This window comes from Numida meleagris, chromosome 2 (genome assembly GCF_002078875.1).
Source record: "Numida meleagris isolate 19003 breed g44 Domestic line chromosome 2, NumMel1.0, whole genome shotgun sequence".
Classification (NCBI taxonomy): domain Eukaryota; kingdom Metazoa; phylum Chordata; class Aves; order Galliformes; family Numididae; genus Numida; species Numida meleagris.
Window position 1 is genome coordinate 53,257,771 of NC_034410.1, and position 15,943 is coordinate 53,273,713.

The following is a 15,943-nucleotide window of genomic DNA, read 5'->3' on the forward strand; positions in this document are numbered from 1 at the left end:
AACTATCACTGTCATTCAAGGATATAATTATAACGGCATGACTGCTAAATAAGTGGTTTTACTTGGATTGTTGTTTTTTTTCCTTGTCCTGATAGTGTCTTTGCAGTGACAGCATAAGCATTTGCATAGTTAGCACGCACACTGAGCTGGATGAAAAGTTACAGCAAAGCAGTTATCTCCCAACTTAGCATTACTCCACCCACTCCTGCTGAAGAATTTATATGTAGATTGCTCTGAAAGTAATGCCTCCTATTTATTTCTGTGGAAACTACAATAGATTCAAAGAACACAGCGCTGTTTGGTAGAGGAAATTCTCAGCTACAAAACGCTATTTTTCACATAGTCACCTACATTAGCTATGCATTTTCACCAGCGATGAACAAGAACTTGTATGCCACATTTGTATGCGTGAACCAGCAAGGTGACCTACTGCTGCAATGGCTGCATTGTTGCTAGGAAAATGTCACCTGCATAGTTAATTTTCCATCAGTCCTAACAAGTGGAAGTCAGAAGGCACCAAATCTAGATTATACAGTGCGTTTTGTAGAACAGTCCAGCCAAGTTTGACAGTGTGCTTCACAGTCTTCAAACTAGTATAGGGCCTGCCTGTTCCTTTGTGAGCATTTGTGGAAAACACCTGGTGAAAATTTTGCAGTATTCCAATGTTGTCACAAATGTTTCCAAGGCACTGAAGCCATTATTCAGCTCTGTGCACGGTTCCCTGGTCGTAGTCCACCAATTTGAGTAAATGAGCTGATTGAACCACTTTCATGACCTGACTAATGTGCATGGCTGTCCAGAATGTGGCTTGTCTTTCACATCACTGTTATCACTGCTGAAATGCACAACCTGCCGTCTCACTGTGCCAACATTCAGTCTTTGGTCTCCATAGAACATTCAGCTAGTGTCGATGAATGTCAATGGGGGTACAGTTTTTTTTTCATGTGGTGGAACCGAATTACACACCTTTGTTTCACACGCATTTCCAGGTCAGATGCCGCTTTCTCAGACTGCCTCTCAGCGGCCAGATGTTGCATGGCAACAAAATGTAATAGAATATGGAATGAGAATTTGAACCAAGTGCATGTTTGGCGTTTATGACAAACACTTTGAATGCAGGTGTAATTCCAACATTTGTGTTTTCTTTGGTGTCTGGAAATGTGTATGGGAACTGTTGAGTCATGGCCTGAACCACTGATTGAGCACCTGGGGAAAAGACCTGGTCAGCCCTGGGAGCACAGGTGTAGGCAATTCACTGTGTGACTGGAAATGGTGGAGCCTGGCTCCACCTCTCTTCGGCATCATTGAAGGGCTGACTGGCACTGAAGAAGGATCTCTTTCTGGAGATCCCTCCTTGGTGGGGTTTCCTTTGTGAACCTAGATCCTCAGATACAGGTGAGTAATCCTTTTCCTTCCTTTGTAACACCTTTCTATCTTGCTGGTCTTTCTGCCATTACACAATGTTAATGAGAAATGTTTTGATGGCCCTAGCAGTTATAATGTTTAGACTAGAACTTTAGCATGCAACCCTGGGACATCTTGTAACTTGTTTGTTACAATGTATCTGCTGTTGGAAAGCTAGCTTACTGTTTTAGGAAGTAGAGTGATACAGTAGGTATAGTTACTTTTCTCATAGTTGTATTAGAGAGCCTTGGACAGGTGCAATGTTGGCTGGAAATGCTGGGGGGAAAAAAAAAGGATTCGAAAAATTGAAACTCTGTTTTATGTTTTTCCATTTAAAGCTTGAAGGTGTGTTAGACAAGACTTGTTTGTTGGAGATGATACTCTGAGTTTTTTCTTACTGGAACGGATCCAAGAAACATCGAATCACAGAACTGCTCAGGTTGGAAAAGACCTTCCAGATCATCAAGGCCAATCACAACCTAACCATACTACCCGAACTCATGCAGCCCACCACTAAATCATGTCCCTGAGCACCACATCCAAATGGTTTTTAAACACGTTCAGGGATGGTGACTCAGCCACCTCCCTGGGGAGCCTGTTACAGTGCTTAACAACCTTCTCTGTAAAGAAGTTTTTCCTCATATCCAACCTAAACCTCCCCTGGTGAAACCTGAGCTTTTTAAAGGAGGACTTCACTGTTCAGCTATCTATAATCTAAGTTATCAATGTACAGTGCCGAGAAGTTCATTTTACCTCTAAAGGTGTTAAGATTAATGACGTGAATAAGTATTCTCAATATATCATTTAGTATATCTTTTTGATACTTTGTGTAGTCTAATGTTTGCTGCTGTGTCATAACTCCAGTTACATTACACTCTGTATGAATGCAAAACAGCAGTTGAAATGCCCTATCTCTTTTTTTTTGAAGACTAATCTTTCATACCCCAAATGGAATGTTAGTATTTAGCAAATAAGTATGGCTACTAGTTGTCAGTTGACAAGAAAAGTCAATAGAACTGTGGTCTTGGTAAGACAAATATTAAGAAACCTTATCTGATGTAAGAGCTTTAACTGCAGAATTGGTCTTGTAAGGAATGCTTTTTAAAAACTTTAACATAAATAGCATAGTTGTTTCAAGGAATGCAGCTGAAGAAAACAATGCTCTGGCAATTTTTGTAAGAAACTAAGAAATTCTAGTACTGGTATGCTTTAGCATGGTGACGTGAGAAATCAGCATGTATTTGAGGATATAGTTGCTTTTTGTTTTGTACAGAAAAGCTAGCTGAACTATTTTCTCTAAGTATGATGGGGCTAATTAAAGGATAAAAGCCAGTTTCCTTGAGAATCTTGTGCAGAACTGATGCATTCCGTACACTGTGAAAAACAAAAACAGCAAAACGGACCTCACTTGAAAGCTAATGTGTGAGAAAGAGGGGAAGACTAGCCAGGCTGTAGGACTTGAAGCAATGTGACTTCAATTATGTTCTGCAGAGAAACAGAAAAAATGGAAGCTGGAGGATAAGATAAAACATTAGATAAGAACAGTAGTTGTAAATGAATTAACAATTATTTGGACCATGGAAGTAATTCTAGAGGACTAATGGATGATAGCTGTCTATTATGATAATATGCAGCTTCTGTCATAGTGTTATGGTAGTGTGGAGCCTATTCTATGTGGGAGCGATGAACATTGCAAGGATGTTTTTCAGGAATATTTTTAGTTCTATCTTCTTGAGGTAATGAAATGTATTTCTCTCCTGTTATAACCAGGATAGTACTGCTGTTAAGTGTCCCGTGTTTACAACAGGTTTGTTCTGGGACTTGAAGTTGGGAGAAGTGCCCTGGAAGGATAGAGTAAAGGACACAGGGAAAAGAGTACAGTTGTTTTTTTGTTTTTTTTTTCTCCCTCCAGCTCTTTTTCAGTTATGTGGTGAAGAGACTATGTATAGTTATTGCTGCTGTAACTTGTAAGGCCAAATGAGGCGATTTGGGATTTCCAGTGCTGTGATAGTATGAGCACATAATGCTTCTTGCATTGTATTGCTAGATGCTAGTAAAAGTGATGATGTATTTTTTTTGAAAAGGTGTTCTGGAGCAGGTCAGGGGATCTACAGCTTCATGAATTTGGTATTTTAACAAGAGGGAGAGTAAACCATGGCGTATAATAGAGTCTCTGCAAATTTTACGAAGTAATTCTTACAACTTTTTTTCATAAATTCCTACCTCAATACTACTGAAGTATTTCCTTAGATGTGGTCATAAAGTTCCTGTGCAACTGACTCATACCTTCTTGAACTAATAATTGAAAGCCTAAGGCATAAAAAAAACCAACAATAGAAAACCCAAGTTATTTCTTTTTCAAATTATATAGTTACCTTAAGTGACTTGTAGCTTTTTCAGAATGGTCATTCCTTATCAGGTTAGGTATTTCATAGTTGTACTGTTTTTTGAAGTAGGAATTTGACTGCAGTTCCATTTGCTTCCTGTGGAATATTCTTGAAACAACATCTTCAGAATATCCTTTGTATTATAAACCTTGCTGATTTGGGTTTTGTTTTCTGCTAGGAGATGGTATTTCCAGGGAAAGTAGTCCATTTATTAACAATGCAGAGACGGACAGAGGAAACATGTATGAAGGAAAAAATATGGCTCTCTTTGAGGTAAGTTCTTATTTAGTTGTGTATGTTTCTATATATATGTTTTGTAATTTATATATTACTATGCAATATATTGCATATATATGCGTTACTATACATATGTTACATTCAACCTCCCATTCTTATGTTGTCTTTCTGTGCTCCTCCCTTCTTTTTTCCAAATACATTAGCACAGAAAATGATCTTTCAGTTCTCCTGTATGACAAAAATTTGTGTACTGCTTTTCACTGAACTGTAGAGAAGATTGTGCCAAGGGTCATTAATGTCGGTCATTAAATCTTTGTCACTTATGAAATATCTTACGATTTTCTTTGACATAAATCATGATACTAGAGTTTTGTCTCTGAATTTATCTCCTTCAAACTCTAACTCAAAATCAATATGCAAAACTACCTACTATTCAAATAAGATGTTGTATTACTCAGTGTTGACAAATTGTAGCTGCTGCTTTTTTTCCCCTCATTGTCCCTAATCATCTTTGAAATATATGCTTGTGTTAATTGTTTGCAACACATTGCTGATGTAGCGTTGGATTTCTTGGTATCTTGTGTTTTGTAGTATGTCTTATATTTTCAGCTGACGTGTATTTGTAAAAGTTCATTTAAAAGTTCAAATAAGTTAGGATATTATAACTGTGATTGTCATGACCTAATGCCTTCAGGCAAAGGTTAGTTTTTGTATATTTCTGCTTTCAATTCTGATCTATTGTCTTCCTCCCAGTGTTTGATCCTGCATGCTTGACTCAATCTTCTAGTTCTGCTTCTTGTGGTATCCTTTTATTGTGTATGCTTCTTTTGGATTTTATTATTGTTTTCACCATGCTTTGGTTTTGTAGCAGATACTTGGCTGAAGAAAGATGGACTTGCTTCTGTGTCAAGTAATATTATATTCATTTAATTACATCTTCTATGAATATGTTCCAAAGCATACATTTGTTAAAAATACATGAACGCATAAATTGTTTTAAGAGTAGGCCTTATGGATCATAGTTCTTGAGAGCCTGAAGGTGCTTGAGAGAATTATCTAAGGCTACTCTTAGGCTTTTTTTCCAGCATTCAGCTTGTGTCTAAATGCCATGACCCTGCCATTGCAATATAGGAAGGGACTGCAATATAGTCTTGTAGCATTCAACTTCTATAAGGATCTAAAACTTTCCTTGTTTCACATATGACTGATATTTGGTCATGCTAGTTTTTGCATTAGAGTGATTCAGGACTAACCTGATTGTACGTTTGAAGAAGTACCATAAAATCATGATTGAAGTTTTTATTATATGCAGTTTTCTTAAAATCCTGACAGGAGGAAATGGATAGCAATCCAATGGTGTCATCTCTTCTTAATAAACTAGCAAACTACACTAATGTGACTCAAGGTGTGGTGGAACATGAAGCAGATGAAGACAGCAAGCGAAAGGAAGTCAAGGTATTTAAACTCCTGATAAGTTATAACAAAGCTAGCCACATACAGAGAAATATTTTTCAACCTAAAAAGAAAGCACATGATTCTCTAAAAACAGGAGAGATCAAAGTGGAAGTGTTCAGTGATCTTGATAGCATGTTTTAGCAACACCTTGCTGTAGAAGTCCCATATGATATGTAAAACTTGGACCCAAAGCAAGCATTACATGCACCTCAGTTCCCTCTTAATTTCTTTTCCTTTTCCTTCTGTCCTTGTATGAGCATCAGTAACTTTGTTTACCTTTAGTGAAGATGCAGTCTGGTGTTTTCTCATTTGATTGGTTTATTGATACATTTCAGTTGGCTGGATTTCTATCTCAGGTTGAAATTAGAGGAAAACTTGCAATGGAACAAGTCACTTTTTATGATCAGAAGTATATTTGCTTCTTAATATGGCAGCAGGTTTTTTGTTTGTTTTGCTTTATTTTCTTAGAGTAGGTCTATTGTTCCTGTGTTTGGAGGAGGCTCTCTTTAGCATATTTGCTTGAAGATAGCATCTAAGATCTCCAGGGGTTGTCTGCTGGATGCCCCAAATGCCTGTCTAGATCTTTGTTGGAGAGGTACATAAGCAACCTTGTCAGTCTCCAGTAAGATACTACACTGAACATACTGCAAGCAACAAGCTGTCTTAGAAAGAGAAAGCCAGAATCAAAACCATGTAGCTTGATTAGAGTGCAAAAAATTTGCAGTCAGGAGGGATGATGACTGGTTGGGCATGAAAGCTGCATCTGAGAAAGCTAGGGTAGATACTGAGAGAATGAGAGTACTGGGAGTTATTTGTCTTTGAGTAGTAGAAGGGGTACTGCTACGGATCTTATATTCTGAGCTGTGAAGGAAGAAGGAAAAGCAGATGAGAAAGAATAGAAGGAAAGAAGCACATGGCATAAGACAGATAGGAAAAATGTGCTTGGAATTAAGGTTACAACTGGAATTTATTTATCTGTAGGAGAGACTTACAGGGGAGCAGCAGCTGCTCCCCTAGCCAACTCCCTACTATTTTTCAAGGGTTTTTTTGTGTGTGTGATGTCATATGGTGTGGCAAATCCCTCCGGCCAGCTGTTCTGGTTCTGTCTCCTCAGCCCCCATCACTGGCAGGACAGTATGATAAGCTGAGAAACTGAAATGTCCTTGGCTCCATACAGCACTGCTCAGCAACAACTAAAATATTGCTGTGTTATCAACATTGTTTTTCTCATAAAGCCAAAACATAGCATCATACCAGACACTACAAAGAAAAGAGTCAACTCTTTCCCAGCTGGAATCAGAACAGACAGGGAGCAAGGCTGTGGAATAAGGTCCATAGCTTTTTGTTGTTCTTCACTTGTTTATCAGATTGTGTTGTTTTTTGTTTGTGGTTTTTTTGTGCTTGATCTCCATTTTTCTTTTTATCTGAAGGTATAGCTTGATATATGAGGAAACTGATGCTAATAAATTCACACTGTTCTTAGTGTGATCCTTGTCCTCAAGCTATCTGCTGCAGAGTTCTTGTTAATGCAGTGCAGTGTTAGTCCATCTAGAACTGGCTGGCTGAATAAACACTGTGTGTTTACTTGCACTCCATCAACTTGTGGCCTGAAAGCATGATTTGTATGTGCTTTTTTTCACTTTGGTGTCTGAAATTAATCAGTGGTTAAGCAGTAGTCTGGTAGAGTAGAATTTTGATGACCTGATATAGTACTGGCACACTTCTGCTATATGAACAGACAGAGAGGGAACTATTCAGACTGGAGAAGATGAAACTTGAGGGGATCTTATTTATGTGCATGGATATCTGAAGGGAGGTTGCTAAGAGAATGGAGCCCTGCTCTCTTTAGTGGTGCCCAGTGCCAGGACAAGAGGCAGTAGACACAAATTGGAAGGCAAGAGTTTGTCTAAAAATCAAGAAACACTTTGCTGTACAGGTGAGAGGGAGCTGACACAGAGCAGTAGTTGGTGAGTCTCCCTCCTTGGAGACCTTCAGAAGCTGTATGGATGTGGTCCTGGACAATTTGTGATAAGTGTCCTGGCCTGAACAGGGGGTTTGGACCAGATAACCTTCAGAGGTCCCTTCCGAATAAACCATTCAGTGATTCTGTACTAACTGAGATTGTATACAACATCAATGTTACTAACATTTTCCAGTATGCTAAGAAATAAAGATTATAGTCTTTGTGGCACTGTGTCCTTTCAAGTACTTGGAAATCTAGTGCAACCCTTGCTTGCTATTTTAAATTGGCTGCATTTTTCGCAGCCTGAGTTGTGATTTAAGACTAACTTCTGTACCTGGAGATCTGCTATGTGTATTTATTGCTTCTTAGTTGAGCATTTCAACAGAAAAGGCCTAACTTGCATGTAGTGCAGGAGGTTCATTTCAGTGACGAAGCCTGAGTGGTTTTGTGTCTTTGTTTCCAGGTTCCACGAATGGGCACTTTTATTGGTGTGTATCTGCCTTGCTTGCAAAACATCTTGGGAGTTATTCTTTTCCTACGTTTGACATGGATTGTAGGAACAGCTGGAGTTCTTGAGTCTTTCATCATTGTTTTCATGTGCTGTGCTTGTGTAAGATAATCTTTTTCTTTATAATTGGTTTACTATTCTGTTCGCAGAATACAGCTGCTTTCTCTTGTATAAAAAACATTACAAGATTTCTTAGTAAAGATAAATTCCTCTAGAAAATTTCAGTATGATTGAGAGATACAGGATAGGTTTAGATGACAATGTCTTCTATTACAATTTAAATATATGCACTGAATGTAATAGGTCATTTCAGCCTGTATTGGGTTTTCTGTGAGCCAATGACAGTAAGTTTTAGCTTGAAGTATTTAATGGATTCTACTGAATGAGCTCATAGCAAATATTTTGTGATGCATGTTGAGACGTGAAATCTTCATTTTTTTTTTTTTTACAACTTCGGAACAAACCAAAACACAAACTACTGAGATTGTGTCCATAAATTCATTTTGTGAGATATGAAACCAGCAGTAGATGAATTTGTCATAGGAATGATACTTTTCCAGTTTGCCAATACTATTAAATTGTAATAAAGAATATCTTAAATGTGCTTAGTGGTCTGTACTCTTCAAATTCTATTTGAAGGTTGTCTGAAGCATCTAAATTAACTAAACCTTCCTGTAGAAGGTTCAGTACTCAATTTACATGGAAATATCTAACCTAAGATGATCAGTTTTAGTTGCTATGGTGTTTTATTAATAAACAAACTCTTAAGTGCTTTTGATCACTGTCTTGTCCCATCTTTCAAAAAAACTTTAATTTTTGTTTCATCTTTCCACAGACTATGTTAACTGCAATTTCGATGAGCGCAATAGCAACAAATGGTGTGGTTCCAGGTAATCAACAATTTTTTTAATCTTAGATGAAAAGTGGTCAAATCTGAGGTAAGAAGTTGCTGTAGTATGAGATATCGTATGAGCTATCAGAAGTAGTACTTGGAGTATTGTTTCATATATCTTTTGATTTACTTTTTAAGGTGAGAAGCCATCTTCTACCTGGACCGTCCAGGAGCTGTAGGACACCTTTTTCATTAATTACTTGAGTGTGTAGAATGAAAGATGTCCTAATTTGAGCTAGTGGAGATTTGTTCTATAAAGAAATTAAGAAATTTGCTTCACCTTAAATTTAAATTTAAATACAGTGCTATTCCCCCCCCCCCCGAAATTGCCCCTAGATTACTTTATTTATTAACATCTGAAATAGCTTGGTTGTTTTCTGCAAGAATAATAGCCAGTCTACTGGTAATAATCTCCTTCTATTTAGGCATTTTAGGTTATGCTCGTCTCATTTAACCTTTTCAGGAACAAGTTTGTCTGTTAAACTATTCCTTTTTAATTATGAAACACGTTTTCAACACAAAATCAGTTTGCTTTTGAAGCTGTTCTAATCCTTGGTTTTCAACAAGTTAATTGAAAATATTAGTATTCTGATGTTACGAACCTTGAACAGTTTACCTAACAAAGTAGATGTTTACAATAGATATAAAATATTTTAAAGAAATTAACTCTCAGTTCTAGAGCTTCTCTAGCTTACTGAGGTGTTCCAGAATGGATGCATAAGTTGTTGGGCAAAATTAAACATGACAACTTGTGCAGAATCTTGAATTCCAGTTCCTGAAGGGGGCCTACAGGAAAGCTGGGGAGGGACTTGTTATAACACCATGTAATGACAGGATGAGGGGAAAAGGCTTTAAACTGGAAGAGGGTAGATTTAGACTATAAATTTGGAAGAAATTCTTTACTACGAGTGTGGTGAGACACTGCAACACGTTGCCCACTGAGGTTGTGGATGCACCCTCCCTGCAAGCATTCAAGGCCAGGCTTTGAGCAACCTTGTCTAGAGGGAGGTGTCTCTGACTATAGTAGGGGGTTTGGAACTAGATGATCTTAAAGGTCCCTTCCAACCCAAACCATTGTATGATTCTATTTCACAGATGTAGTACAGTGTGTGAAATATAAATGCAGTAAGAATTTTTTTCAATTGCTTTTGTTTTATAATTAAGTATAGTTATCCTAATCACTGTTCAGACATAAAATGTTCATTCTTTTTCCCTCATTTTTAAGTTTATTGTACTATTACTCCTGGAACATATGGAAGAGACAAAGTACCTATGATTGAAAGGAAGCTAGGCAGAAATAAACTTTTTACTTTCTCATTATCTCTATAGAACTTATTGTTTGTCCTCATCAGTTTCAGTGATTTTGTTGCTTTTTAAATTAAAAGGCAAATATTATTAGTAGTGAATCTGTTTCAGCTGTTCATTGTATCTGTAAACTGGAAACTAATATTAATTATTCACTTTTCAAAGGAGGGTTGAGAAAGGTTAGGTTTTTGGTAAACTTCATCAATATTCAGCTTCCTTTTTCTTTCCTTCCATTTGGAAAATCTCTAGCTCTGGAAAAAACATCCAGCTTTATTCAAGGGAAACCTGAAGGTTTTCTGTAGGTCTGACTAAATAGTTGTTATACTGTCCTTTCTGGTTTTATTAAGTACTAATCAGTAAACTAAATCAACTTATGGTCTTCCAATAATATTCTCCTGTGGTTGTACAGACTTCCAATAATCTGCTTCATTGGTAAATGTTTTGGAATAAAAAACCTTAGATTCTATGGCATAAGGAATTCTTCAATTTGTAAAGTTTCTAAGGCAGTATTTGAAAACTGTAAATGAAGAATCTGCTTTTTTTAAATGAATGAATTTCCCATCCTAGAATTCTATCTGCCATGAAGAACTACTGATATTCCAAATGTGCTTTTTTGTTTTTGTTTGGCATAGTGATCTCAAAATGTCTTTTTTAGCTAAGTTTCTCATCAGATTCTAATCTGAAAGAAGTAATTTCTCATCATAAGGCCTTTGATTAAAAAATAGGATTGCTTTTAACTTTATTCTAAATTTTTCTGAGTGATCAGCAAAAACTTGATGTTAGAATGGTGAGTACTATATCAGAGAAGAGACCTTTTACAAACATATTTTAATTAATTGATTTAGCATCTTACTGGGTATTAACCAGCTGAAGAGAATGATTGCCTGTACACATATACTCCAACAAGTTTTTTTTTTTTTAGAAAACTTTAGAGGAAGAATGGAAACTAATGGAAAGCAGCAGTAAGAAGGCATGGTAGCACTGTATTTCTAAAGCTTATGTATAAAACTTTTTAAAAAGTGGAATGTCAACTCACTTTTTTTTAAATTCTTTTCTGCTTTGAGAGTTCTTGGTATATGATTTGGAAATGTGTGTTTTTTCAAGATGCCCTGTGGGTAAAGAATTGTTTTTCTCTAAGCAGTATTATTTAATATTTCAAATTAACATACTTCCTTGAGAATATTCTGTTCTGATTGCTGCCAGTGGAGTGTGACTTGTGCCCACCTAAGATCCTACCTTGCTTTGTTAGCTCCAAGCTTTGTGATGTTTTGTTTTTTTTTTCCCCTGGATCTCTAGCTTCTGAATCAAAATATTCATAGAACCATAGAATGATTTGGGTAGGAAGGAACCTTAAAGATCATCTAGTTTCAACCTCTTGCCATGAATTGGGCTGCTTTTCACTAGACCAGGTTGCTCTAGGCCCCATCTGATTTGGCCTTGAATGCTTCCAGTGATGGGGCATCTACAGCTTCTCTGGGCAATGTGTTAAAGTACCTTACCATCCTCACAGTGAAGAATTTCTTCCTAATATCTAATCTAAATCTCCTCTCCTAGTTTGAAACCGTTAGCACTCCCTGATAAAGACCCCCCTCTCCATCTTTCTTGTAGGCCCACCCTTAAAGTACTGGAAGGCTGCTAGAGCATCTCCCTGGAACCTTATGCTTTTCAGGTTCAGAAACCACAACTGTCTCAGCCTTTGTTCATAGAAGAGGTGATCCAGCCCTCTGATCATCTTCATGGCCCTCCTCTGGATGCATTCCAGCAGGTTCATACCTTTCTCTTGCTGGGGACCCCAGAGCTGAAGGCAGCGTTGCAGGTGTGGGGTCTCACAAGAGTGGAGTATAAAGGGCAGAATTCTCTACCTCAGCCTGCAGATCACGCTTCTTTGGTTGCAGCTCAGGATATGGTTTCTAAGCTGGAAGCATGCATTGCCATGCATTGTATGTTTTCCCTTTTCAGGTCTGTGAGAACTTTAACAGACTGCAATGACTTATCAAATGTGATGGATAGTGGTACAGGAGCTTTATCTGCCATTCCATCAGGACCTTCATGTCCATTTCATCAAGTCCTTTGGACTTGTGTATGTTAAGGTTCCCTAAGTGGTCTTGTGCCTTATCTCCTACAGTGGGCAGTTCCTTATTCTCTCAATCTCTGCCTTCTGTGACTTGTACAGCACGGCTAGAACACTACTTGGTGAAGGCTGAGTCAAAAAAAGACAGAGTACTACCTTCTCAGTATCCTGGGTAACCAGGTCTTTCAGTTTGTTCAGGAGAGAGCCCACTTTTTCCCTGGTCTTCCTCTTTATCACTGATGTAGTAGCTCTCCAACAGATGGACACCATCAGTCCCTAATAGACAAGGTTTCTCCAAGGGTATCATGGTCTAAAAAGCCAAATCCCTGGCCAAATCACTAGTCCTGCAACTGTGAATTCATGTGCCAGATTGTACTGGTCTTCTCAAAGACTCTTCCTTTGGTAGGATTGAAAAGATTATTTGTATTCCAGGGCCACTTAACACTGTTTCAAGGGTTCTATAGCCCTTCGTGATACACTTTAGATGTTCTTGACAGTGTTGTTGGTGCCTGCATGAAATAACAGCAGCGGATGGTGGTTCTGTAAGCTGTACAAGGCTTGCTAATGTCTTGGCACCATCCGTAGTACTTATGTAAACCCATGGTAGGAGGCGGACCTCTCATGAGTGGGTCAGGGCAGCAAATTGGTGCCTCTGTACCTCTCAGTAAAGAGTCATCTACAGCTGTCACCAGTCGTATTTTCTTGTTTGCACTGGTTGTTAAACAGTCTGTAGTGCCACAGTCAACTACTTTGAGGGCCAAGCTGGCACCGGAACTGATCATCTCGCTGACTGAGTATTGATAGGGGTTAGTGAAAACAGTAAAACACAGTAGGACTTCTGTGCAGCTGTTTGATATATATTGAATTATTTCTGTAATATAAGAAAAAAACTATGAGCATCTTCATTTGCCAGTTTTATCTGTCTTAAAAAAAAAAAGCCTACTGATTTTAAGTGATTAGACTGTCTATTTGTTTTAATTTTATTTTCATTTCTTTAGCATGGTCTTAGGCAAATAACCGTCAAAATTGGCTAGTATCTCTTTCTTTTTTTTTGTTTTTACTTTAATTCTGATGGATGAATGTAATGCTTAAAATGTTTGGGTAGCTGATGTTTTGAGAACACTGCTTTTGTGAAAACACATGTGATGACGTGCGCTTCGAAGTGTACATTCTAACAGCCCAGTTGGTGTAAATGCCAAATATGGGTTTGGTATGTACATTTCAATGGAGATACACGCAGAGATTTTCTCAAGTATCTAGGTTGATTGAATAACTAAATTTTTTGTTTTCTACTGTTCTAATTAATCTGAAAAGTTGGAACCTTTTTGATTAAATTCACAGCTGGAGGCTCTTATTATATGATTTCAAGATCTTTAGGACCAGAGTTTGGTGGAGCAGTGGGACTTTGTTTTTACCTGGGTACAACCTTTGCAGGAGCAATGTACATTCTTGGTACCATTGAAATCTTATTGGTAAGTACTGGTTTCTTGCAAATCTGTATTCAATCTATTTTGAGAGATCACTGAGCATTGTCCAAATATAACAATTATACATAAGTTTTAATGAGGCCTAACATGTATTGTAGTTTGATTTTTTGAATGTTTTTGATACTGTATTTGAAGTATGTCTATTCCTATTCTACTTATGAATATTTGAAGAAGTTCAACAAACTTTGATTTGCGGGGCTGACTCTAGCCCAGCGGTTCCTTTGATCTTAAAATTATGATCAGTACTTAAACTGTTTAACATTTTTTTCCCCTCTTAAATTAGGAACATAACAATTCAGTAACTGACACTAATTTTATCAGATGGGATATATCTGTTGTGTCACCTCTTCATAATGTGCTCTGGATAAAAAAAGAATCCTACAAATTATGGTTGTGCTACTGTACACTTACATAGTTCAAAGAAAACTAAAAATTATAAGACTTACCTTTTAGTTTTGGAATTTTTGGTACAGGAAGAGAAGGAAGAGCAACACTTGTTCTTTTTGTAGGTATCAGACACTGCCATGTTGCATCCTCTTTGAAATGTGTACCTTTGTATGGAAATGTACTTGTTATGTTCCTTGTCTTCCTCTGTTTCTTACTGTTTTTTCTTGTCTGGCAAAGACATACATTTATGAGAGGCAGAAACTCTTAAAAAGCAGAGAAAAAGCTGGACTGAAAGTTCACTTTTCCACTTCTATAGGACACTCATTCAGCTTTACAGTTTTCTGATGATGTCACTTTCTATACATGCTGGTTTTCAAAGTAATTTATGTAAAATATATAGTTAAAAAATGGGAGTGGCATGTAATTAAAGCTTCATTGTACTTTAAAGCTGAGTCTCTTACAATTTCTCTGTAATAGGAAAAATCTTGAAAATAACTTTGTTTCATTATGTCAGATGCATGTGAGGATATTTGTTTCTGCTCTTTCTTCACTAAATAACAATGCTATCTGGTTGAGCTTCTTTGTGAAGTAAGAAAACTGATAACTGTAGTAGTTTAGATTTTAAAGTTCAAGTAAAGTTAGTTCTTCATGAAACATTTGTTATTACATGTATAGTAATTTGCTGTATCTTCTGCAGACTTACATTTCTCCAAGTGCTGCTATATTTAAACCAGGAGAGGCTGGTGATGAAACAGAATCTATGCTGAATAACATGAGAGTTTATGGAACATGTATTATCATTCTGATGGCCATAGTAGTTTTTGTGGGAGTCAAGTATGTCAACAAGCTTGCGCTAGTCTTCCTTGCCTGTGTGATTCTATCAATCATTGCCATATATGCTGGAGTTATCAAGACTGCTTTTGACCCACCTGACTTTCCGTAAGTGACATATCATTAAGTGATATCACCTCACATGTGCACAGTGATTTCAGTGGAAAGTTCCATATCTTTATTAGGCACTCATGTGCTCTTTTGTTATCATGAACTACCTATTTGAATCTTTGTTTATTAGACATAATACTTTGGAAAATGTTCTTTCATACTTAATGTTACTTTATATTCTTAGTCATTATTCTTTTCACTCTTAAACACAAAAGTGGTCTTGCTGACAGTAAATATAGCTGCTTTATCTAATGAATTAAGAAATTAAATATACAGAATGAAGTAAAACCTTCAAGGAAATGTAACTATGAACTGTAGGTAGCCTACTTACAAAATCTGTCATGAAATTTTTGAAGCTTCCATTTCACCCTATTCAAAATACAAGTTTTACATTGTTAAATTCACTTGCTTTACATGAAGAATTTTCTACCTTTTTGTTACTAAAATCTAGTTTTGTTGCCACACATCTGTTCTCACATCTTTATCATGTACCTCTCCTCAGCTCTCTAAGAATTTGTTCTGTTGTCTAGTTATCAGTATGCAGGTTATGTTTTTGTGCATCTTTTCCTGCTTAGAGAGCAAGCGGTAGTACTACTTTAAACAATAGTGGAAGAGATGAGAACTACTGTAGTGAATTGCCATCTATTATGTCAAACTGAATTCTGAAGCAGAATTCCATAGTACTCTGAAGTGTGATTGCTTCTTAAATTGAGCAATTAGGCAGTATTTTAGGATGGTACTGTAAAACAAACTTTTCTGTTGACAAAAATATGTCCAAATTTGACTCTTCTTGGAAGAAAACTTGAATTCCTTAGGAACTAGAGCTTCCATTAGGAAAATATTTCAATCTTTCAGCCCTCTATATAGGTAAAAGAGGGATTATCTGGATATGTAGCATTAGTAAG

General features: G+C 37.0%; 1 protein-coding gene across 7 annotated transcripts in view; it reads left to right on the forward strand.

Moving 5' to 3' along the window:
• The window catches only part of SLC12A7 (solute carrier family 12 member 7), a 64,770-nt gene that overhangs the window by 11,400 nt on the left and 37,427 nt on the right, over positions 1-15,943 (forward strand). For 4 of the 7 annotated variants that reach the window (XM_021385716.1, XM_021385719.1, XM_021385721.1 and 1 more), the window contains exons 2-7: positions 3,970-4,064; positions 5,361-5,483; positions 7,910-8,056; positions 8,790-8,844; positions 13,564-13,694; positions 14,794-15,035. In XM_021385716.1, coding sequence (XP_021241391.1) covers positions 3,970-4,064; positions 5,361-5,483; positions 7,910-8,056; positions 8,790-8,844; positions 13,564-13,694; positions 14,794-15,035 — 793 coding nt within the window. Of the gene's footprint in view, positions 1-1,742; positions 1,844-3,969; positions 4,065-5,360; positions 5,484-7,909; positions 8,057-8,789; positions 8,845-13,563; positions 13,695-14,793; positions 15,036-15,943 lie in introns of all 7 variants that reach the window. The other 3 variants (XM_021385717.1, XM_021385720.1, XM_021385722.1) reach the window with 2 other exon arrangements.